Consider the following 24,357-nt stretch of genomic DNA (forward strand, 5'->3'; position numbering starts at 1 on the left):
GGGGACAGTGGTGGCCTCAGGCAGGGTCCAGCTGGCACCACACAGCCTTGATCAGGGATTGGGAGGGGGGTTAACATGCTGAAGAGGAGGAGGAGGAAAAGGAAAAACATTTACATGTTTTGGAGCATAAAAAGGAGGTGGTGCAAGGTTTTACTGGACCTGCTCAAGGGCAAAACAGTGAGACCTGGAGGGGGCTGATTTTGTCCTTTCACACACATCCTCAAACCCCTCAGTGCTTTTCCCAGCAATTCCATCCCTTTTTTTCACATCCCTTTTGTCACATCCTGCCCTACCACGCCAGCCCCTTCCCCCTCTGGTCTTTATGGGGGAAAAAAAAAATTAAAAATCATCATAAAGTGACATTTCAAGTGCTCTGGAGTGACCAACGTTCAGCCCCAGGAGTTTTGGGTGAGGTGTTGGGTTAAAAAGCTGTATCTTTCAAGGGGATGAGCCAGGAAGGAATTTTCAGGTGGGAGCTCCCTCAGCAAGGTGCTGCAAGCAGGAAAAAGAGGGGGGAAGCCATTCCAAAACTGCTTGAATAGAGCAAACCATGAAAAGGAGCTGTTAGGTCTTGGTTTTCAGCATTTGAGGGCTCTTATTCCCATTTCTCCCCCTGCATGGCATGGACTGAACCCCTCAGCTTGTCCATGGAGAGGGAAAATCACCTCAGGGAGATCATGGGATGGTTCTCCAGCCCTGGATGTGATTCATCTGTCCAGGAGACAAATACAAAAATATTATCCTGAGAAAAAAAAAAAGCTGTGGCAGTAATTCTCATTGCCCACTGCAGGGGAAAAAAATATAAAATACATGAACTACAGCATATAAATCAATTTTGGTTTAAGGGAATTAAGAAAAACCACCACAAACTAGAAAAGCACCCGGCACCTATGGCATCTAATCAATCTTGTATTACTAGGATGGATTTGCTTTTTATTTCTTAATTCAAAAAGGTGGCTGGAGGGGCACTTGAACAGGCTAAAAAAGCCTCCCTGTCCTCCAGCAGCTCTGGGAAAATCCTGCTGGGGTTTTTGGGCAGAGCTGAGCTGATGGAGGACCCTGGGCACATGGGATGCCACCAGGGGATGTGACCCCAGGGCAGAGAGGAAAAGCTGGAGCTTGGGATGAGCTCTAGAGCATCCAGCAGGGTTTGACAGCTCTGGGGACAAGGGGACAGCTGCCTAGCAGGGGGTGCCACAATTCCCAGCTCTGGGAAAACCCTGCTGGGGGTTTGGGCAGGTGAGGAGCAGAGCTGAGCTGATGGGGACATGGGATGCCACCGGGGGATGTGTGACACCACCAGGGGATGTGACCCCTGTGGGAGCTGGGTGTCCCCAGGGGGGAGAGGAAAAGCTGGAGCCTGGGATGAGCTTTGGAACATCCAGCAGGGTTTGACAGCTCTGGGGACAAGGGGACAGCTGCCTAGCAGGGGGTGCCACAATTCCCAGCTCTGGGAAAACCCTGCTGGGTTTCTTGGAGAGGTGAGGAGCAGAGCTGAGCTGATGGAGGACCCTGGGCACATGGGATGCCACCAGGGGATGTGACCCCAGGGCAGAGAGGAAAAGCTGGAGCTTGGGATGAGCTCTGGGGCATCCAGCAGGGTTTGACAGCTCTGGGGACAAGGGGACAGCTGCCTAGCAGGGGGTGCCACCCAAGCATCCACAATTCCCAGGAAGGGCAGAGCAGCTGGGGGGACAGGGAGGGGACAAGGAGGGGACAGCAGAGGGAAAAGTCCCGGTGTGCTGAGGGCAGGGCCACCCCTGCCCTGGAGCAGGAGGGGCGGGGGGAGCAGGGACACGTGTGACAATCCTCAGCTGAGCTCGGCTCTCCTCTCGTCCTCAGCAGCTCAGGGCGCCTCGTTGGAGGTGGCTCCGTTGCCTTTGCTGACGTAGAAGGGGCGGTAATGGGACTGCAAGGCAGAATTTGGGGCACGTCAGTCTCATCCCTCCTTCCCTGACCTCCAGCCTCCCATCCACCCTCATCTCACCAATCCCGGGCTCAGCACCGCGAGAAATTGGATTTTTTAATTGGTTTTGATGATTTGGTTTGGGGTTTTGATGATGTGGTTTACTTTTCTTTATATAAGTAAAAAAAAAAAAAGTTATATATATATTAATTATACACTTTTAATTATCACGCTTGAAAAATATTTCTTAATTAATAAAATACTATTAATAATATATTTATATTTTAACTTAATTTAAAATATTTAAAATATATTTATATTTTACTATACTTTTTAATTATGTTATAATATATAAATAGTTTTCAATCCAAGCAGAAACACGTGGCAAAATTGTGTTGTGCAGCCTCCCTTTGCAGGAGCAGCAGCCAATTTCTCTGCTGGGATCCCTGGCTGCACAATCTCCAGCCTGGCTGGGAATATCCTCCCACCACTGGAGGAAAAACCGTGGAATTAATGAAAAAATGTGGGGTTTGGATGTCCAGTCGGGAATATCCCCTCCCACCACTGGAGGAATAACCACAGAATTCAGGAAAAAAATGGGGTTTTAAAGCCCAGTTAGGAATATCCTCCCACCACTGAAGGAATAACCATGGAATTCAGGAAAAAAAAATGGGGTTTAATGTCTAGTTGGGAATATCCTCCCACTGCTGGAGGAATAACCACAGAATTCAGGAAAAAAGGGGGTTTTAAAGCCCAGTCTGCCTTGGGTTTGTTCTCACGTGCAGAAGGTGGGAGGAACCCCACAGCCCCTTTTGGTGCAGCCCTATTTAACAGCAGGAACAGCAGGAAACAAGAGCAGAGCAAGCCCAGCCCATCTCCCTGCTCAATGTTCCCCTTTTGTCGAGATTCTTTTCATTTTATGACTTTAATTTCCAACAGAATTAAGATGTGAAAGAGGGGGGCTTCATTTAAAAGGGCTCCCAGGGTGTGAAAAAGACCTTCCTCCTTAAACAGCACAGTGCTTTGTGAAAATTCATATTTACAGACCTTTTACAATGTATATTACTTAAATACACATTTAAGTCTGGTTTAAAAGCCAGATTATTGGCCCAATAGACCATAAAAGCTCCTGCAGAGATACTGCAGCCTGCAGTATGTATTTCTATTTTGGTACTTTTAAATGCTTATATTTATCAGCTCAGTTGTTGGGCTCAGGGCTGTGTGGTGAATATTGGCTGTAAAAAGGAAATGGTCATTACAGATGTGTGTGTGGAAGAGGAAGGGACACAGGGAAGGGACGGTGGCAGAAGTTACCCAGATTTTCTCTGTGGGGATTAAAGAAAAATCCCTGGGAACACAACGGATGTGGGTGATGATGTTTTAGAGGTCAAACCCAAGGCAGAAAGGATGGCAGAGTTTTGCTGGTTTGCTGCAGCACCTTCAAAGGCTCGAGGCTGGATTTCCTGGAAGAATCTGCCAAGGAACATCCCTTCCACAGGAATTCACCTCCTGGGGAGCCTTGAAAATGGAGCAGATCCAGCTGCAGTCCTCAGGCAGCCAATTTCTACCTGCTGTGTGTTTCCCTCACTGTGGGAATGCTCTCTGCTCCTTACAGGTCTCACTTCCACCAGACACTAAATCATCTCTCACAAATGTGCAATCAGAAATTACAAAAGAAGAAAAAAAAATAAACACAATGTTTCATTTGTGGTGGCAAAAGCTCGACAATCTTAATTCAGATCATGCAAGGCCTTAATGCAGCACAGTGTGAATAAAACCAGATTAACTGGGTGCTCCTGAGGCAGTGCACTGACTGGTTGTGTATTTGAGATTACAAACACTAAAAGATCTCTGCCCTGTGCCTCTTATCACCATCAGCGTGAAACCAGGGGCCTGGAGATGCTGTGGTGATTCCTGGTCACAGCCTGACCCTTCATGTGGGATCCTGCATTTCCCCACTGCAGGACAGGACCAGCAGGGTGCTTGGATGTGGTTTCTGGTGTCACTGACACACTGTGGATGGCACAGAGTGACTCAGAGTGGGTGACAACGAAAAGTGCTATCTGTATCATTTTACAGGATTTGCACAGTCCCTATCTTCTGCATCATATTTTAGATCAAAACATCATTTTTGCAGCATTGATCAGAGCTGTGGAAGCTGGGGGGGTTAATCTGCATCCTGAACAGGAGCAGTAGGGTTGAAGCTTTTATTTCCATGCTCCCATGATCCCATCCTTATTCCTGAAGCCCCCCTGGAACAAACTGAAGCTCTCCCAAGAAAAAAAATGTTCTTTTTCTTACCAATACAGACTGCTTGGAGGAGGATTTCCATGTCTGTGGCGTCACCTTTGCAGACTGGTGCCTCACTATGGAAGGGTAGGCTGTGACAACACAAAACACAGCCAGTCACACACCAGCCCCTGCCACTGTCACCCCGGTGTCCCCAGGAGCAGCAGCAGGACTGGAAGTGCCACCTCATTAGTATTGCATTGCTCAGCATGGAAATGCAGCCATCCCCGGGGTGGGACACACAGACAGCCGGCAGACAGATGCCTCTGCCACCACCCAATCAGGCAGGAAAAGGCAGGAAAGAAGGTCTGGCTAATTAAAATGTCTGAGGAATGCAGAGAGGTGGAATGCAATCAGACCAATTAAATTCAGGCCAGAGTCCCAAAGTCAGCATTCTGGCTCTTGCAGAGAGCACTGCAGGCTGTTTAATTAGTGCAAAGAGCTGAGCCTGGGGTTCCTGCAGTTCCTCTGGCAGCTTGATAAGCCCTGACCCCCTTCCAGCCCCCCAGGCCTGCTGTGCCCCAGGGCTGCAGCAGCCCTGCAGTGTCACAGACAATGTCACGATGGCCCTGCATCTCTAATTAATCACACCTGACTCTGCTTGGCAGGTTCTGGATCCCACCAGAGGTGGGAAGTGACAGCAGGGTGATGAGATGGTGAATGAGGGTTTGGTTCTGGTGAAGGAGGACAGGCAGCTCCTGCATGTTTTTTTTTTTAAGGTTGTGCTGTTTGTGTTATTTTTCAGGGATGAAACTGCAGAGGCAAACGGTGTCTTCCTCAAGAATCATCTAAAATTTATCCCTACCCATTACAAACAAAATTTAAAATCCCTCCATCTGTTTGCTAGATAGAACTTTAATATTTTTGAACAATCCTTGTTGCCCTGCTTCAGCAGAGTGACTCCTGTGCAGGTGCCTCAGAGATTGGCAGTCAGGCCAAGGTGTAGGACTGCTCCAGGAGGCAGAGCAGGAATTGGGGGTTTGGCACCTCAAAGGGGGCAGGAAGGCAGAGCAGGATTAGGGGGTTTGGCACCTCAGAGGTGGGGCAGGAAGGGGAATAGTCAGTTCCTAGTACCGGTCTTAGTGAAGAGGCTCCCATCAGACTGTTTGCTGAAGTCACCGGGCGGATTCTGTCCCACCGAGGAGAACTGAAAAGGCAGCTTAGTGCCATTGCCTACTGGAAGATAAAGAGGTTGTGTTATTCCACAGGGCTGCAGGGGGGCAGTTCCAAACCCCTCTGTGACGCTGCCTTCGCCTGGCTCGGGGGGCACCAGTCCCTTGTCCCTTTTGTCCCTTTTCTCTCAGGGACAAGAGGCAGCTGTGTGTGGGTGTGAGGTGATGCCAGAGCTCCAGGCAGGGACCAGCCTTTCTCCTGAGAGCCCCAGAGTGCGGGTGTGGAGCGGCTCCCTGCACCTCCCGAGGCAGGAGGGATGACTCCAGCACTGCCCTTCCTCCCAGGCTTCACTCAAACCATTAAAGCTTCCCCTCCTGGCCTCCTCGGGGTCAGGCCCTGGCTGCCAGAAGGAATGTGAGAGCAGGGAGATGAGAGGGACACAGCCCTGCCTGTGGAAGGCAGGAGGGGCTGAGGTGTGGCTCTGAGTCACCAGAGCTCCCCAGGCAGGGTGGCCCTGGCTGCTTCCAGCACCAAGGGAAAGGCTGGACCTTGTAGGAACGAAGCAGAGGAGGAAAATGTTGGGAGAGGAAGATGGGGATCTGGGAAGAAAAGGCATGAACGTGGGCCAGGCTGTGTCTTTGAGAACTTCATAACAAAAGGTGTGATAGAAAGAAGCACCTTGTGCTTCTGAGACTGGCTGGGAGTACTTGGAGTCTCCTCCTGCTTCTGCCACAACCTGCTCAGGGTGCTCTGAATGTTCAGTGTCTGGGGATCTTTGCAAACTGCCTCCTGTGTTTTGCACCTCCTTTCTCTGTGCTCAAGCAGAACCAGGGGTGTCTTTCCCTGCTCTGAGCAGAGAGCCCGGGCTGGGCTGTGTGCAGACAGTGCTGACAGCCCAGCAGGGGCTGGCTCTGGGATTTTCAGGTGCCAGGGCAGCTGAGAGGGGCAGCAGGAGAGGTGGGTTAGTCAGGCAGAAAGCTGTGGCACGGGGGGTTAGATCCTCTCAAACTGAAGGCAGAATTACCCGTACCAAGTGTTTCCTCGGTCGCTTGGAAGGAGGAAAATTCCCATGACCGTGGGTTGAAATTGGCTGTAAAACAAGAGCATCCAGTTCAGCAGTCGGCTCATGACGAGGCCTGTGCCTGGCACTGCTCTAGGAAAAGGTCCCCACCGAGCTGGGAGCAGCCCCAGAACAGAAATCTGGGCCCAGGCAGCAGAGGAGAAGCTGGGTTTTATCTCTGGGTGTTGGGGAATGGGGAACAGGCTTCTCCTGCAGTGAGCAGAACAGTGCCACAGAGCTGCAGGAAACTGCCAGCTCAGGTTTGGGTACTCAACATGAGAGCTCTGCAGGCAGAGCTTTGGGTTCAGAGCTCCACAGATACCAGTGAAGGAACATTTCCCAGCCCTGTGCCAGGTGAGTGCCCCAAGCTCCCACCAGGACACAGACTGGTGCTGCTGCAGCTCACTGGGGGGGCACTGGGCTCCCAGGAAAGCAAAAAGATGGATCCTTGGAGCTGCTCTGCTGCCATCCTGTGGGCTGCTTCTCTGTTTAAGAAGTGTTTTTGTGTACACAATTCTCTCTCTGTGTGCCTGAGTCCCTTCTACTCATCATTCATAGACTTTCAAGATGATTTTTCCAACCTCCTCCTGGCGTTGGCCAAACTGTTTGACACATCAGGAGAAGAAAGCTTAGTGGGAGAGGACAGAAAGGAGCATGGAGCAGTTGGACAGATTGTTCCTCTGTCTTTGAGGCAGTGTTTGAAATGTTTTATGCCCCTCTGCCTCGTCCTGTCATCACTGCAAGCAAATATTGGATCATAGAACGGTTTGGGTTGGAAGGGGCCTTAAAAATCATCTCATTCCAGCCCCTGCCGTGGGCAGGGACACCTTCCACTAGCCCAGGCTGCTCCAAGCCCCATCCAACCTGGCCTTGGACACTTCCAGGGATCCAGGGACAGCCACGCTGCCCTGTGCCAGGGCCTCACCACCCTCACAGGAAGAATTTCTTCCTAATATCCCATCTAAACCTCCTCTCTTTCAGTTTGAAGCCATTTATTATGAAACTCAAGAGCAGTGGAAGTCTTGAATTTAAGCAGGGCTTAAACCCAATAGGTTCAGCTGGAATCCAAGCAGTTCCCCAGTCTGGGCTGCTGTAATTAGCACAGAGCATTCCTCAATCCAGCAAACAGACTTTCCACTGTGGCCTGGGGGAGAATCTGCAGTGACCCAGCCTGAAAACAGGGTGTGTAGCAAAGCTGCCATGAGATATTGAAGGATTCCAAGGGTGTTACACAATGCAGAGGGTGGTCCTCTTTTTTTCCCTCCTGTTTTTGGGATTCTTGAACAAAGACGCAATCAGCTGCACTGCTGGACTTTGATGCCACAGCACAGGGCACAGAGAGCTCAGGAGAGTTAAATGATGATGGGGATGGTGCATTATTCATGGGGTGATCCTTGGCTAGCCAGCCTGCAAGCCAAGTGGGTCACGTCTCCTGCTTTGCCTACTGATTCATCCGGCTCCCCACATGTCCCCCAGTGTGGTTCCAGCAGCTGGATCCTCCCTGAGCCCTGGGTCTGCTCAATCCCTGCTCAGCACAGGCTCTGTGTGCAGTCATGGATCAGCTGGATCCTCCCTGGCCCTGCTGGGCTCTCTCAATCCCTGCTCAGCACAGGCACTGTGTGCAATCATGGATCCTCCTGAGCCCTGGCTCTGCTCAATCCCTGCTCAGCACAGGCTCTGTGTGCAATCATGGATCAGCTGGATCATCCCTGGTCCTGCTGGGCCCTGCTCAGTCCCTGCTCACCAGAGGCTTTGTGTGCAGTCATGGATTCTTCCGGAGCCCTGGCCCTGCTGGGCCCTGCTCAATCCCTGTTCAGCACAGGCTCTGTGTGCAATCTTGGATCAGCTGGATCCTCCCTGGCCCTGCTGGGCCCTGCTCAATCCCCATCCAGCACAGGCTCCGTGTGCAGTCATGGATCGTCCCTGAACCTTGGCCCTGCTCAATCCCGTCCAGCACAGGCTCTGTGTGCAATCATGGATCTTCCTGAGCCTTGGTCCTGCTCAGTCCCTGCTCAACAGAGGCTCTGTGTGCAATCATGGATCCTCCTGAGCCCTGGCCCTGCTCAATCCCTGTCCAGTACAAGCTCTGTGTGCAATCATGGATCAACTCGATCCTCCCTGGCCCTGCTGGGCCCTGCTCAATCCCTGCTCAGCAAAGCTCTGTGTGCAATCATGGATCCTTCCTGAGCCCTGGCCCTGCTCAATCCCCCTCCAGCACAGGCTCTGTGTGCAGTCATGGATCCTCCCTGGCCCTGCTGGGCCCTGCTCAATCCCCATCCAGCACAGCTCTCTGTGCAATCATGGCCTGGCTTGTTTTGGCCAGAGTCACTTTGTTGGTAGAAAACACAGAGTGAGTAATTGGGAAGGCAACATTGTCAGTGTTTCCAGGAAAACATGGATGTGGAGGTGGGATAAATCATCCCCCAGTTTTGGGCAGGCAGCAGTCCATTGCAGGAGGAGGGGATGGCTGTGCAGCCCTCACTCTGCTCTGGACATAAATCACCATGAATCTGGCAGGGCCTGGGGATCCCTCCTGGATCTTCAGCAAGCTGGAATGCTGGATCCCAGCTGGAGGCTCTTCTCCCAGGTGTGGGAAGCTCAGGCACTCATGCTGTGCCACTGCCAAAATGGCATTTTCCTTCTTTTTCCCTTTCTTTTTGCCAGTGTTCCCATCCCAGGGTATGACATTGCCTGGTGTTCCTCCCTGCCACACCCTTTAATGCCTCTGGGGCTGTTTCCACCTGAAAGCTCCACATTTTGGGTAGAGATAAGCTCAGCTTGTGCTGATTTTCAAACTTCCCTCAGGGTTGGAAAGTTTTGGGTGCAGGGCTGAGTCTGAGGTCTCAGCAGAACTTCCTTGACAGCACAGGGCTTGCAAACCCTGAGGAAGGAGAGCAGAAAATCAAACCCTACTCTAAAAAATGCCACTCTGCCCCTGAACTTGGGAAGAGCCCTGCTGGCACTGAAATGAGAATGCCAGCCCTGCTCCAAACATCCTCAGGGAGCTGCCAGGGTGGGCTGAGGGCACAGAAGGGCAAAGTGACAATCCAGACAAAGGGATCTGGGTCTGGGTTATCCTCAGGAAACACCAGCACAGGGCAGGAATGTGCCCTCAGGGAGTGTCCCTGCTCCCTGCTGCCATGTCCCTGTCCCTGCCCACCCTCTGCTGCAGAGCAGCAGCTGGAAACACCTGGCAAACGGGGGCAGGGCTGAAATTTGGTTACTTGTTTCGTGCCACCCTTCCTGTTCTTTTGTTCCTCGCCCTGCCTGGGCTTTCAGCACCATCAGCTCATTGCTCTGGACGCCAGTTTAGGAATGCCAACTGTGATTTTAGAGCTGGATGTGTTGAAAACATTGGTTCACTCCAAAAATTCATCCTGAAGTGGCCACACAACATGCGGGATATAAACAAATAACCAGGGCTCTTGTCAGAGCTCACAGAAGAGCTCCAGACTCCTGATTTGTTTTGTGATTTTTTTAGGACACATTTCTCACTTCTTCTGTCCTTTCCCTTTAAGGAAAAATTGTGTTTGGTGGTGAAAGTAAAATCTTTGATGCTTAATGCAGCTTTCACTTGGTAGCACAGAGAGATAAGCTTTGGGTGGAGAAAAACACTGACTTTATCCCAGAAACCCATGTTAAAACTCCCCTATATTCACTCTTGGATAAAGTTCAGCCACTCCAGCTCTTCCCCATAAAACTGAAAACCTCTTCTGCCTGTTTTGAGGCAAAACCATGTCAAAGCTCTGTGAGCTGGAGAGAAAATGTGCAGAGGGATGGATCTGAGATGTGGAGGAGAGCAAATTTTGGGCTGGATCATCAGTGCAGCTCCTTTCCTGAGCTGGAAGGGAGGCTGCCCAGCTGTGGGATGCCATCCTCACCTTTGGGAGACAGGAACATGGAGAATCTCTTCAGGTTGTCGGGCTGGTTCCACTCGTAGTTGTTCATCATGAACCGGTGGTCCCCTGCAGAGGCAGAGCAGGGCATGAGCTCGGGGATGTACTTTGGGGGTCTTTAATCCCCCTGGGTGATCTTTGCCGGGGAGATAAAGCAGTTCTGGAGCTGGCCAGAGTCTAAAATAAAAGATTCCTTCAGAGGCAGAGCCCAGCTGAAGCATTCAACCTCGCAGCAGACACAGGTTCTTCTAAAATCCATAGGGAGACCTGAGGGTTGAGGCATTTTCTTACCAAAATGATGTTGTGTGGCTTAAAATGACTCCAAAAGTTTGAGTTTGGCTCCTTTTGTGTGTTCAGCCTGAGCACAGGGCTGGCTGATGGAGAACTGCCACTCTTTAAAGCTCCAGAAATCACTTCTGGGAGGGTTCAAGGGGTTGCCTTCTCCAGTTTTTGGAGAGAGGTGCTAAAGCTGAGCTGCAAACAGCTGTAAACTCTTGGACAAGGGTTGTTTCAGCAAAAACATGTTTCAGGTTTAATGGATCAAACTTACTCCGACACAGCCTGGGTTTGTGTTTCTGACACTGATTCACAGGAAATGAGGCTTTATCACTACACTTGCTCATAAAAAACATTCTTTGGAAGCCTCTATAAACCTGCTGTTCTCTGCAAGGAAGTAAATTCGGTTTTCATGTTTAAATAGCTCCATTCTTTGATTCTCAAGTCACTGAACAAACTTTTCTTTCACTTCTCCCATTTATTTCAGTGCTATTTAAGCTCCCTGATTATTTGTCTCCTCACCACATAGGTACCTGTTATGACAACTAAAAGGACATGGATTCCCTTTGGAGTCTGCTATTAAGCAGTTTTCATTCCATTAATATAATATTTCTTCCTGGGAAGTTTTTTACAGTGGAAGATCAAGCCAGCTGCAAATGAATTTGTTGCAGTGACTCAGGGGGAGTCTGAGTTAATAACTCCACAGTTCCTTAATGGATTTAATTCCCTGGCAGCCACTGGATGCAGAGTGCTGCCCTCTTTCATCTGTAACCATGGCTTGGAGAAGGGAGAGCTCTGAAGCTCCTGGGACTCGCCATAAATAACATTTCCCACCTGTTCCCAACTTTTCATTAGGGCAGAATCCAAGCTGAGTCCCTGGTAAAGCAATTCTGGAAGCACCCAGGTTTCTGGCAGGAGTTAAAAATGGTTTCGGCACTTGGATTCCATGGATTTCAAATAAAAACAAGGGCTTCTGGCATCAGTAACATGGAGGAGACCCCAATTAAAATAATCAAGAGCTAGTCAGGCTTTATCCTGAGCTACCAGGACTGAGTAGCTGCAGAACCTTGTTAGGTTTTAAAAATGCCCAAGGAAAATGCTGCAGGAGTGGCAAAATCCAGCCCAGCAGATGGAAATTCTGCACAGCTTCAGGTGAACAAAGAAAGAAAAATGCACAGAAGTGATTTTTGCATTTGTTTGTCATCTATTGATATTGAGTTATTGTCAAATTTCTCGGTAATTCTGGAGCATGTGGAGTGTTGGGAATTTAAACAGGAATGTTGCAGTGATGAAAGATAAGTAATGTTCAATTTCTGGTGCTACTTTAAAGGCAGGGAGAGTTTTAAAACCTGCATCTAGTTGTGCATCCTGAGCACTCTGGGATCCCTGATCTTCATGAAAGGTTGGTCCAGAAGGATCTGGTCCATTTAATTCATGTCTGATGGAGGATGATGGCTCTGGACAGTGCAATTATTAACACAGGAGGGGTGCCCAGTAAATACTGTGAATTTGAGTGAATTATCAGCGATTTTGCAGATCTGCAGCAGAGTTTCTCAGCTCCTGCGTTGCATGAGCTGTCCTTGAGGTTATTCCTGCACCTTTTGACCTCCCACATCCTCTTGGAAGAGCAGGGTGCCACTTATCCTCACATCACCCACTGCTGGCCTGGTATTGGGCTTCCCCAATGGCTGAGAGATTACATCCAGGTGAGATAAGCACTCATTGCCATCCCTGCTGCAAGAGGTCATCCCCTGGGATTGGGCAACATGCCCAGGGTTGCAAAGGCAGCCTGAGGGAGAGCTGGGAAGTGCAGACAACACAGCCCCGTTGTGGTGCCCTGTCCTAAGCTCAGGTGTGAGCCTGATGCCAGACAAGTCCTTTATTCACAGCTAATTGCAAGGAAGTGGGTTATAAACTTAAAAGATTAATTTTGCTGCTGTGGTGGTGGATGTAACCTCTCTGTTCACCTTAAAGATCACCGTAAACATCACTGAAGTGTGGGGAGCACCCCGGGTCAGGGCAGGCAGGAAAGCTGTCCCGAGTGGAACAGGGAGTATGATCAGAGCCATTCCAGCTCCAGTTGTAGCTAAACACCCAAACTGAGCCATTTTTTACTTGGAAAATTAGATTTTCAAACATTTCCTTCTCACTGACAGGTGCTTGCAGGGTATTTCAGTGCAGAAACCCTGCACTTGTAACATTTGATGTCACACCAGCACCCTACAGGTGCTAACTGAGTGGTACAAATAGGATTTCAAACTTGCCATCCCACATTCACTTTGTGAATTCACCCTTCACTGAGCTGCCTCAGCAGATCTGTGGAGTTTCCACTCCTGGAAAATGTCCTGATATACTTCCAGGGGCTTGCTGGAGCCTGGCACAGGGCAGGAGCGAAGGGTGGCTGCTCTTCACTCCACACAGGAGGTGGCTGAACCCATTAAATCCTAAACATGAAACCCTAAAATGAACCAAAAATCAGGGAAGTGGGGCCAGTTTGGTGTCCTGTATGAGATATCCTAAATCCCTGGCAGTTCAACTGATTCCATCCCCAATAGGAGAGGTAAAATAACTCTGATATTCCAGAATTCATAGTCTAATAACTCTCATCTTCCAGAATTAATTCCAGCTACAGATTCACTACTCCCACTTTCCCCTCAGGTCTTTGCTTACTTTCTCCCTCACCAGGAGTGCTCACCATTCTCATCACCCCCTCCAGGGAATCAGGAAGGGAATGTTTGGGATGTTTTACCGTTCTCCATGTGGTTCCTCTCGATGAAGTTGCGGCCCAGGTCTGCCTTGCAGATCTTCTCCACGTGCCTCATGCAGACGTTGAGGAGGTCGTCCCTGAGCAGCCCCATGGATGGGCTCATGCTCTCCCCCTCCAGCAGCACGCTGTAGGTTGGGAGGGATGGAGGGGGCACATAATTCCTCATCAGAGCCCCAAATTCCTGCCAAAGAAAGGGATTGCATTAATGAGGAGCATAAAAGTGTGGAGGCTGAATCAGAGGGAGCTGGTTGATGTTAGAATCCAGAAGGGGAAAGGAAAGCAGGGAAGATGGACAGGGAGGTGTTCTGTCCATGGTTTGCAAACACCCATACAAACCAAAGGCATGTCTAAGTTCATTCCTCACCCACCAGAGCAGAGACAGCTCCAAATGTCCCTGTGAATCCCTGCCCTGGATGTGCGGGGAACTGGGGAAGGTTCACACTGGGGCACACAAGACACAGAGTGCTTTGGACCTGATTAGCATAAGAGATCTGATAATTAGCATGCCTTGGCAAGAACAAGCAGAGCTTCGAGGATTGAATCAAGACCAGCTGAAGGTTGATTCAAGGCTGGCTGGTAGGAAAAGAAGAATCAACTTCTGCAAGCAAGAGATGTTGCAGAGTGTAGAAGTTTGTTTATGTGATGATGAACCCAATGTAGTAAAACATTACTAGCCTTCCTAGAGTAATATATAAGAATATATAGTCCACAAAAAATTTGGATTCTGACCACCACTCAGTCGCTCACCATTGCTGATAGCTCACACATCTCACACTTCTTTGGGATTGTCTTTGGGACAAATCCTGCCCTCACAAGGACAAAGGGAAGGGAAATGAGGGTGTATAAGAATAGTATATAAGCACATGTAGGCCACAGTAAATTTGGATTCTGATCACCACTCAGTCTCCACATCTCTCTCACCATCTCACCACGAGAGTTTCACACATCTCACTCTTCTTTGGGCTTATCTTTGGGGCAAATCCCAAAGTCCTCACGGGGACAAAGGAAAGGGCAATGAGGTGTTGTCACCTGCAGGAAGAGCACGGAGTCGCTGATCTGGTGGATCTGCTCCCTGTTCTCCTTGTCCTCCCGCAGCAGCTTCGCCCTCTCCTCCAGCTCATCCACGATCTCCTTCACGTTCTCCGAGGCGATCTTTTCCCTCTGATCCAGGGCAGCCTTCACCTCATCCCTCTGCCTCTCCAGGTCACGGATCAGCTCCTTGAAGTGCTGGTCCACCGTGGCTTTCTCGTTGGTGGTGTAATTCTGGGTGGGGAAGGGGCAGAGAGAGGAGGCAGCGGGAAAGAGGAGCAAGACAATATTAAAATTTCACTGAGTTCTTTGCTAACAGAGAGACACAGAGGGGGATAAATCCAAGGATTCAGCATTTAGAGTACGGAAACTCCAGCTAGACAAGTCTCAGCTGCAGGAAAGTTGTGCCAAGAGAAGCAATACCTGCTCCTGCAATATTCACATGGATGCAATCCAAAAGGGCCACTGCCTTCCCAGCGGTAAGAGCACATCTCCAATTTCAATTCATGCACTCACAGGTGACATTTAAAAACACTCTGTAACCTAAAATCAGGGCTCTGGCTCCTGGATTGTTTGAGGACCAAATTCCCACCATTTCAAAGGATGAAAGGTGCTGAAACACTTTTTACAAGCCTGACCTCGAGGTGCCTCTGAAATATTCCTCAGAAGGACTGGGGATGTAACTATACTGAGAGACAAAATTTCTAGGTCAGGTTTCCAATAATAATAATAATAATAATAATAATAATAGTAATAATAAAGCAGATGAAAAGCATAGCTGGTGAGCCAATGTGCTAGCACCACATAAAAGGGAGAAGAATGGCTTTGCCTGTTAATATTATGCAAATTTTCTGGGGTGTCTCCAACTTGTGCTTTCACTGCTTTATTCAGTTAGGCTATAAATGAAAAAAATAATACCATGACTCTCTTCCAACCCTTACCACAGTGCAAGAATTACAAAGGAGCCCTCTCTCAGCATGGAAATAAGTTGTTCCACCATAAATAAGATATTTGTTGGGGTAAATTCATATGCTGCTGCTGTCTTATCTCAGTTTGGGCAACCCAGAGCCCTTCTGCAGGTTATTTGTGGATTTTGTTTCTAAATCTGCCTGGCTACTGGTGATGGAAGGGCCATAAAGGACCTAAAAAAGGAGCCAGAGCAGGGAGGTGCCTTGGTTCTGTATCAGGGCTCGATCTCCCCGCAGGGAATGTCGCAAGATGACTTCAGTGGGAGTTGTTGTTTCCAAGATTTGGCTTGGAGTTTGGGCTGGGGATGAGATAAAGGCCGGGGAAGGGATGCAGTGAGGAAGAGCTGGAGGGAAGGAGAGGGATGTGGGAGAGGAGGGGAGGAGGAATTGGTGCTCAGAGGAGGGAGGGGTGAACTGGACACCTGAAACGCACCTTGATGCGGTCCCTCTCCTTCTGCCACTTGTCCACCTCATCTTCCACCTCGATGATCTTCAGCTGCAGCTGCTCCTTCTGCAGCGACAGCTCGGTCTGTGGGGAGGAGAGGAGAGGGGAGGGAGCCTGGTGAGCTGGGCTGAGGGTGGCCCCTTCCACCAGCCCCGAGCCTGCCCTGCTGTGTCACTCTTGCGCCAAGCATGACACAGGGACAGGCCAGGTCTGCCTTGCAGGTCTTCTCCAGTTTTGTAGAAAGAGCAAAAGAAGGCTTTATTCAAGAGAAACACGTGGTTTATATAGAGTGATATGATACATTCTATCTGACTGGCTACTTAACAAAAATACTGTCCTCACGCTCCTTGAGAAGAACAGAAAGATGAAGCAGAACAACACCACCTGCAGATTGTTTCTGCTTAACAAGTTACCACATCCTTCCAACTCCCTAAAAGTTCTCACAAGCCCGTGTGAGAAACGCTTCCCGTTCCTCTCTCTCTGTGCCACGGCATCCACACTGCTGTGCTGAGCAGAGCAGCGGGGAGGTCCAGGCTGGGCATCACGTGCTGCCAGCGGGCACCGTCCCAGCAGATTCAGCTCCCTCAGCAAAGCAGCAGCACCCACCTCCCAGGCTGTCAGGGCGCTGCTTTTTAATCACATGGGAGTCATGAGCTTCAGGGGAAGGGAGCTGTTTCAAAATTCAGCTGTGTGTGCAGAGCAGGGCCCAGCCCAGGGTGTGCCTGTGCAGCAATAACAGTTTTCATGCAATTACGGAATGACGTTTGACGAGTGTTGCAACAAGAGGATGATGCCTCCGGCAGGAATTCTGTTTAGACAGGATTGTGGATTAATTTGCTCTGAATTGAGAGCTTTCATGTAGCGATGGAGCTGGGGAATGCTTGGAAAAAAAAATTGAAAAGGAAAAAAAAAAAAAGCCACAAAAGGAGGAGGGAAGAGGTGTAGTCAACCTGCTCGGCTGAGATCAGCAACTTCGCTGGGATTCATTTGCATTTCGTTGTGCAGTGGCTTCCCAGAGAAGCTCAGACCTGAGACTTGCACAGGAATTTGTGGCAGTGGAGACCATGCGCTGCTTCCCTGGATCATTTTTTCCCTGGATCAGCCCTGATGTTGGCAAAGACTTGCGCCGTTAACTCCAGCAATGCCTCCCTGGGTCATCCCAATCCTCCATCCCTGCCCCACAGATCCTGCCCCAGACTTTGTTGGGGCATTTCTGCATTTCATGTGTGTGCAGGTTGGTCTCAGCCATGGCTGGAGGCAATCTGGCTGTGGGATACCCAGCCCAGAGCTGTTGAGGAATTTCAGAGTTGGCAGAAATTCCGTGTTCTGTCATGTTAGGAGAGTCCTGAGAACCTGCTGTTCGTGTGGGATCTTCTGCAAAATCATTAGATTAACCCAAACCACTGAAATTCAGGCCAACAATTAGAGTCATGGATGGATAAATCCACTCTCACTTTCCAGCTGTCCATCCAGGAACGTACTGGAACATGGAAATCTGGGTCTTTATTGATCAGAGCTTGAAGGTTTTCAGTTCTCCACTCGAAATGAAGAGCAGGAAAGAAGCTGTGAACCAGCCCAGACAGGAGCTCTTGTCCTGATGCCAGGCAAGTGTCTGAACAGCCTCTGGAGCTGGAATCCAGCACAGCTGCTCTGAGAGCCAACAACCCCAGCTGTTCCAACTCAGAAAATCTCTGTTTATGGAGGGACAATGGTTGGATGGTGGTTTTGTTGCTTTATAAAACACAGGAAAAGTGGGCAGAAAAAAAGGGAAGTATGCTCAGAGGTGTCTCAGTGCCTCAAAAGCTGCATCCTCACATTGTTTTTAGGAGTTCTAAATATTATCCACACACCCTCAGTAGTGGCCTGAACGCTGCCATGAGCTGATTCTCACCCTCTCCAGGGGTTCAGGGCACACAGGGAAGGATTTTGTGGCACAGCTACAGCAGGGAACCCACACTGGCTTCCAGATGAGAAAATCTGCTCTGCTACTGATCAAAAGAACAAAGACAGGAGTTTGATCCCATCATTTTCACATTTTCAAGACAGTGGCTTGGAGGAATTCCTGCTGGTTTCCATTCCCACGTGCCGCGGGAGATGTCCTGTGCATGGAGACTCTGCACAGCAGGGAAATGCAGTGAGATGAAAATATTTTAGATCCATTTATCCACTGCATTAACCAATGTGAGAAATTACACCCAAATTCCAGTTGTTTCTTTGAGCCACAGAGATGCATCTAGTTGGCAATGATTGCTTGTGAAGTAAAAAGCTCATCTCCAGAGCTTTATTTCCCTCCTCACCCCCAAAAATCAGGACATCCTTATAAGAATGGGAGAAAAATCCTACAGAGAAGGACTGGGAGGAATTTTTGGGGAAGAGCAGAACTTTCACAGCCATGTAGACATTCAGAGAAAATGACAGGAAAAAAATATCAGGTGATGGCTGGAAGGTGGTGATAACAATATTGTGCTTTTGTGGTCCTTTTTAATTAAGATGGGTCTCCAAGGAATTTTAGGAACTATTATTTGTAAAAGTGATCGTGACTCGCAGCAGTTCAAACATCCCCCAGAAAGGTGGTGTGGGATGTAACAGCCATTTAAGAGCAGAGGCACGCAACAATTTGGAGCAGGTTTATGACTTGCAAATGGAAATTACAGAGATGGTCCCAATGGCCAGGATGCAAATCCCACACTCAGCCAGATTTGGCAAAGGGGAAACGCCAGCACAGAGTACAGCAGGGGCAGGGGAGGTGAAGGGAGGTGTGACTGTGGGGTACTGCATGAAATTAAATAAATACTACCAAAAAAACCAACCTAAACATAGGAAAAAATGTTAAAGAGAGGTGCAGGGAGACCCTGGAATAGTGGAAAAACTGGTGGCATGGGCAGAAGGGTTCAGCAAGGGTGCTCTGGAGGTGGAGCTCAACATCAAGGGTTCAGGAGGTGATTTCCTGATGGTTTTAAGAGCTTTTTTTTTGTCTGGAAGGTTGCTTTGGCTGCCCATGTATATGACAGAAACACAGTCACAGTGTGGGGGCCACAGGGCTTAGGGACAGGCAGTGCCTCAGCTTCACTGCCTAAGAGAAAACTCTTATCTGTCTTCAGATTTCTCAGAGTTTCCAGGGTCAGAAATCCTTGATGGACCCTCTAGAACAAATCCATTGGAGGATTTGGGGTTCAGAAGGTCCTAATGAGAGATAACACAGCAACACCCCCATTGTGGGGTCCCTCCAGAGCACAAACAACAGGAACAGTGAGGGGAAAAGCAAGGAAATCCAGACTTAGACAATTTTTTGAGCACAGCGGGCTGAGAAATGAAGGCACTGAGAACCTTCAAGCTAAGATTGGATCCCCTATTAGAGCCTCAGTTAATTAGGGCAGTTAAGAGTCTTCAGTGAAAGTTCAGAGTGTACATCCAAAGAGCTGAACCCAGCCCTGGTGCTGTGGAGGAGCTGCAGATGGGAGATTACGAGCCCTGCACGATGATGCAAGTGCTTTGTGCAAGGAGGCAGCAGCAGCACAAGCAGCATCATGCCCTGAACGCTCTGGGAACAGCCCTGTGTCCCCAGCCTGGGAGAGCTCTGCTAATTAACCAAGGGAAAGCAGAAGTGCTGTTCCAACTCGTTGTCCCAGTGCAGTGGCTGAAAAGTCAGGGAGGTGTTTGGGACATGATTTCTGCTGGGTGCACAACTGCATTTTCCCATCTCGGTTTCTCTTAAGCAGGGCTGGGTGTCAGAGGGCTGAAACCCCTGGAGACTCTGCCAGCATCCCTTAAAATGCCACTGGAAAAGCTGAGTCTGCACAGCTTGGAGAGAATTCCTTGCTTGCAAACAAGTGGATTTTCCCTGGATTCTGTCCTCAGCGTAGAGGATTAATGCAGAATTTGGGCAAACAGACAAATTTACTCCAATTTCCAGCTGGGAAGAGCATCCTTCCTGCAGGAAACTCTGGGGAAAGAACATCTATTTTGAGCTGTGTCCACAGAGAAGCTGCAGCTGGTGTAGGTAAAATCTCACAGCCATGCTGCAGCAGTGAGAAAGGCCCCCAAGCCCTTCCAAGGTTTAATTTTGTTTGCTCAGTGAAGGTGATGCAGGGATGGGAATCCCTCTGGATCCATCTCTGTGGATGGTTTTCTTCAAAGCCTGGCTCAACCTTTGTTAAAACCTCCCCTTTTCAAAGCAGCTCTGTGGGAAGGAGGAACATGCAGCTCCCCTTCCTGTACCCACAGCGAACTTCGCTTTAAAAAGATAAAGAATTACAGCAAAAAAAAAAACCAAAACAAAAACCTCAGATGAAAGTGTTTTTCAGCAGAGCTGACCTGGCGTGCTTAGCACCAAGGCTGGTGCTGGAAGGTAATGCCAGGTTCTTTCCAGCTCTGGGACTGGCAGGCAGAGGTGAAGTCTCCTTTGGAGAGCAGCCCTGTAAAACAGGTTTGGGATGAAGGATCCCCTTTCAGAATGAAGGATGCTGGCTCCAAGGGGGGGCTCTGCTGATAAATCAGGTTTTTATTGGACTGTACAAGCTGCTGTGGAGCATTCTCACTTTTCAAGTGTGAGTTGTTATTCCCCAGCCTCACAGACCTTTTCCTGGCTGTTTTTTTGCACTGGTTCTGGTGCAAACTGTTACTTTTCCTTTAAAGCTGCAGCAGGAAATGAATGCAAAGTGGATCTGGGGAGAGCATTAAAGGTTTGCTGGGTAAAATAGGCAAATAGCACTGGGTGGGAAGTCAGGACAAATGTCTCTGTCTGAGTCCCTGTGCCTTTCACTTGTGTCTGCTCAGCAGGAACAGGGGGTGAGTGACTCTCACCCCAGGCTCCTGAAAAGTGGAAGATGCTGCTGTGCTCTCTGTCTGGGACAGAGATATCAGGCTTTGCACTGCCCTAACTATAGGTGTCTGTGTTCTGGCTTGTTTGCATTCCTCTTCTCTGTCTGCCCCGTGAGACAAGCAGGGTTTCCTAATTCCTTTTCACAGCCCCTCTCCTCCCTGCAGGCCCACAGCAAAGACAGGCTGAAATCTGCATTAATTCTGCAGACCTGAAGGGCAGATGCACCTACACCAAGCTTATTCTGTGACACTTTTGTGCCACCAAATCACTGAGCTCCCAGGCTGGCAGTGCAGCAAAACAAACCCCGGTTCTGGAACCCTCTCCAGGTCAGCAGCCAGGGATGAGGAAATCCTTGCAGATAAATCCTGGACACCCAGCAGGGTGTGAAGGGCTCTGTCAGGACACAGCTTTGCTCTGGTCACCACTCCAGTGACAGGATGGATTTGGATGTTTTAAAGCTCCTCTGGAGCTGCTGGGATGCCAAGCTGGGAGAACAGGGCAGGGATGGGGATGACCTGGTGTGAGGTTGTTGCTTCTCCCTTCCAAAAGGGCAGCAGCACCAGCCACCCTCCCAGTTTGTGGTCACAAATTCCAGCTGGGCTGATTTGATAAGGAGAGGTGTTACACACCAGAGGCTTGGAAATATTCAGTGCTCTCTGTGGCTCCTGCTGAGGCTCCACCTCTGGTGAATAAATCAGGGGTGGGAACAAATTTTTGTAGGCAACAGCTTTGCTGCTAATTGTTTTTGTCTGAGTGAATGCTCGCTCGAGTTACAACATGATCAAACTCTGTCAGGAGAAACTCACACATGGGCATGATTCATGGTGATAAATCCTAAATCCTTTAGGCTGACTAGCAGCAGAGCCAGTGCAGGAGCTAAAGGTGGCACAAGGACTCAAGACAGGAATCAAGCAGCATTTAAATCCCATTCTCTGCTCATCCATGGCTGTGCCTTTAAAATCCAGGTGCTGGAGGTGTCTCCAGCCACAGGAGGAAGGATCTGAGCAGCTTTGCTTCCTCAGGAAGCAGCTGCTCACCTCGTTGCAGGCAGGAATTGGACACCTTGGCAGACACCAGGCACAGCTTTATGTCAGAGCTCTGCAGCGTTCAGGGCTGACATCAAAACCACGAGGATGGGCAATTATGGAACAAACAGCAGGCTGGCAAGCCCTGCAGGAGTTTGGGAAAGGCTGTCTGAGAGGTGGAAAAGGCTTTGTCTGGTTTCAGCAGGGCTGCAAGCTGGAGATGGCATGGCAAGAAAAGACCAGAGAAGCCAGAGATAAGCTCTACACAAAATGCTCTTTCAGCCTGATGAGATAAATCTTCCCAGCTCCTTGGAAAGAGTAAAATTGTTCTTCCCATTAAGGGAACTCAAGAATTTCTCACAGCGGGTACCTGTGTCTGCCTGGTCACCACATCACAGCACTGGTTTGGGGTTTAGGAGATCTTAGTGCCCTTCCAGGTTCTGACTGTGTGACTCCAGGCACATTGTTTTATGCAATTATTATTTTACAGGTCTCTTTACTGGCATCTCTCCTGTCCTGTCTGCTTAGAAAGTTTCTTGCTTTTACCACGGGAATGTGCAGCAACAAACATGGTGAGACCCTGATTTTTTTGCTAGAAGAAGTGAAATCCTCCTCGTCCACCCAGAAAGCAAACAACAGGAGGCTTTGAGCAAACAAAGGTGAAAGACATTTCATCAGTGAAATCTCCCTGGATGTCCATCCTCTGGACCTGGTGTAGTAACACTTCAGGGGAAACGATCAGGTTTTGTGCTTGCACCCAGGTTTGGGGTTTTTTTTCCATCTAAACTTCAAAAGACTTTTTCCATAGGTGTGGCTCAACAGAAAAGAAAAAAACAAACCTAATCTCACTCTCGGGAGCTGAGATAACAATTTTCAATAGTTATTAGTGCCCATGAGTAACTTCAGCAGCCACTGATTTGACAATTTGTATTCTGGAGGTGCTGACCCTGAGCAGTGCCCCCTTTCTGTGGGCAACACCACACAAACACTGTCAAAACTCAAGAAAAATTTTAAAAACTTATCATTTAGGGCTTTGATTCAGCTTCTGCTGGAAGTCAGGTGTGCTGGCAGTCAGGTTCTCCATCCCTAAATGCAGCCTGCAGCCCAACTCCAGCGCTGTGCTGCTGCAGCCAGGATCAGGAGAACACCAATCCCATGGAAACAGCAGCCAGGCAATGTCAGCTCTCCACTAAATACTTCCCACCAGCACCACTGCATCCAGGATTCCACCCCAGGCGTGACCTGAGCAGGGATTGCAGGCTGGAAAGCAAAGGCTGTGGTGTGACATGGGCATCTGCAGGCTGCTGGGAACATAAGGAATGAAAAGAGAACTAAAAAGAGAAAAAAAAAAAGGAGAATAAAATTACCTCTTTCCCCGCCTTCTCGATCTCCACTGTCACCGTGCTGTGGTTCTTGTGCTCCTGGAACATGCAGAGGTAGCAGATGCACATCTGGTCTGTCTGGCAGAACAGCTCCATGGTCTTGCCATGCACAGGGCATTTTCTGGCTTCGAAGTCCCTGATGGGGTCCAGGAGCTGGTGGTCCCGGAAGGCTGCTCCCTCCAGGTGGGGCTTGAGGTGCAGCTCGCAGAAGGAAGCCTGGCACACCAGGCAGGACTTCACAGCCTTCTGCTTGTTGTCGATGCAGGAGTCGCAGAGAACGTCCTCCAGCTTCACGCGGGGCCGCGAGCCCGCGGCTCTGTCGGCCTTGTTGAAGGGTCTTCTCAGGTCCCCCGTCTCCACCAGAGGCAGGGAAGATTTCTTCAGGTCCCCCATCTGCCCTGCAGAGAACAGGGACTTCCTCCCTTCCCCATCAGCGGGCAGGAAGCTCTTTTTGGAATCCAAGGAGAAGAGGGACTTCCTGAGGTCGCCCTTCTCCGGGAAGTTCAGGGCTGGTCTCCTCATGTCTCCGATCTGGCCGCTGGCAAACTGCATCTTCTTGGAGTCTGCCGAGTCCATGCTGAAGTAGGTTGACCTCTTCTCGTCGGATGACTCCACAAACTGAATGATGGGCCTCTTCCAGTCACTCCCAGAGAAGAGGGAGCTCTTGATTTGCCCTGTCTCCAACGCAGCGCCGCCCGTGCCTTTTATAGCTTCTTTCTCACCTCCGCCAGGGCTCGTGGCCTTCTTGGCTTCCTCTTCTTTTTTGGGAGCAGTTGGGCTCTTCACGTCCTCGGGCTTGCTGGCGGTGCCGTTCGTCCTGGCTGCGCTCCCCGTTTCCATGGCCTAAACAGGGTCTGAGGTTTCTCTGCTCGCTCTCTCAGCCCCCTCCAAGGCAGGCAGGCTCTGCCTGGTGCTGGTCTCAGCGAGGAATGGCTCTGGAATGCAGAACGCAGGGAACCTTCCTGCCCCAGTGACGCACCCCGAGCTCCTGAGGAGGAGCAGCGCGCCCGGATCGCGCCCAGGTGGATGCAGGGGGAAAGAAAGGAGGAAAGGAAGGAGCAGACGTGGAGGGATCAGAAGCTCCAGCTGTGCACTTAATTATACAAGGCAGTCCACACCCAGGAACATTCTTGTCTAACCAGGTTGGGGAGGAAGGGCTGTTTATATACATAGAAATGTCTCCTTAAAAAAAAAAAAAAAGAAAAAAAGAAAAGGAAAAAAGAAATAATTTTCATTAAGATGTGGCAACCAGTTCCACTGCTTGTTTCAAAAATAATTTGGCCAGCAGCTGAGGTTCCCTCCTTGCAGAGATGGGCAGGGTCGGGGAGACCACGAGATGCCCAAGGTGGGTTTGTTAACTGGGTCATAGCCATGCACCT

General features: G+C 49.6%; 1 protein-coding gene across 1 annotated transcript; it reads right to left on the reverse strand.

The window, feature by feature from the left end:
* Positions 1 to 1,757: 1,757 nt before the first annotated feature.
* Positions 1,758 to 23,818, reverse strand: TRIM29 (tripartite motif containing 29). Its single transcript, XM_041413911.1, has 9 exons — positions 22,964 to 23,818; positions 15,738 to 15,833; positions 14,337 to 14,570; positions 13,290 to 13,488; positions 10,250 to 10,333; positions 6,333 to 6,398; positions 5,270 to 5,371; positions 4,208 to 4,287; positions 1,758 to 1,909 (listed from the first exon to the last, which is right to left on the reverse strand). Exons 1-9 carry the CDS (start codon positions 23,816 to 23,818, stop codon positions 1,847 to 1,849), a joined length of 1,779 nt encoding a protein of 592 aa, XP_041269845.1. The 3' UTR covers positions 1,758 to 1,846.
* Between the last annotated feature and the right edge of the window lie 539 nt (positions 23,819 to 24,357).

Source organism: Onychostruthus taczanowskii, unplaced genomic scaffold (genome assembly GCF_017590055.1).
Source record: "Onychostruthus taczanowskii isolate IOZ18803 unplaced genomic scaffold, ASM1759005v1 scaffold43, whole genome shotgun sequence".
Lineage (NCBI taxonomy): Eukaryota > Metazoa > Chordata > Aves > Passeriformes > Passeridae > Onychostruthus > Onychostruthus taczanowskii.

Coding starts and splice junctions, on each gene's coding strand:
- TRIM29 (XM_041413911.1), bottom strand. CDS start 23,818: ATGGAAACGGGGAGCGCAGCCAGGACGAACGGCACCGCCAGCAAGCCC. Junction 10,334..13,289: donor GAGGAACCACATGGAGAACG/GTAAAACATCCC, acceptor CTGCCTCTGCAG/GGGACCACCGGTTCATGATG. Junction 5,372..6,332: donor CGAGGAAACACTTGGTACGG/GTAATTCTGCCT, acceptor TTTATCTTCCAG/TAGGCAATGGCACTAAGCTG.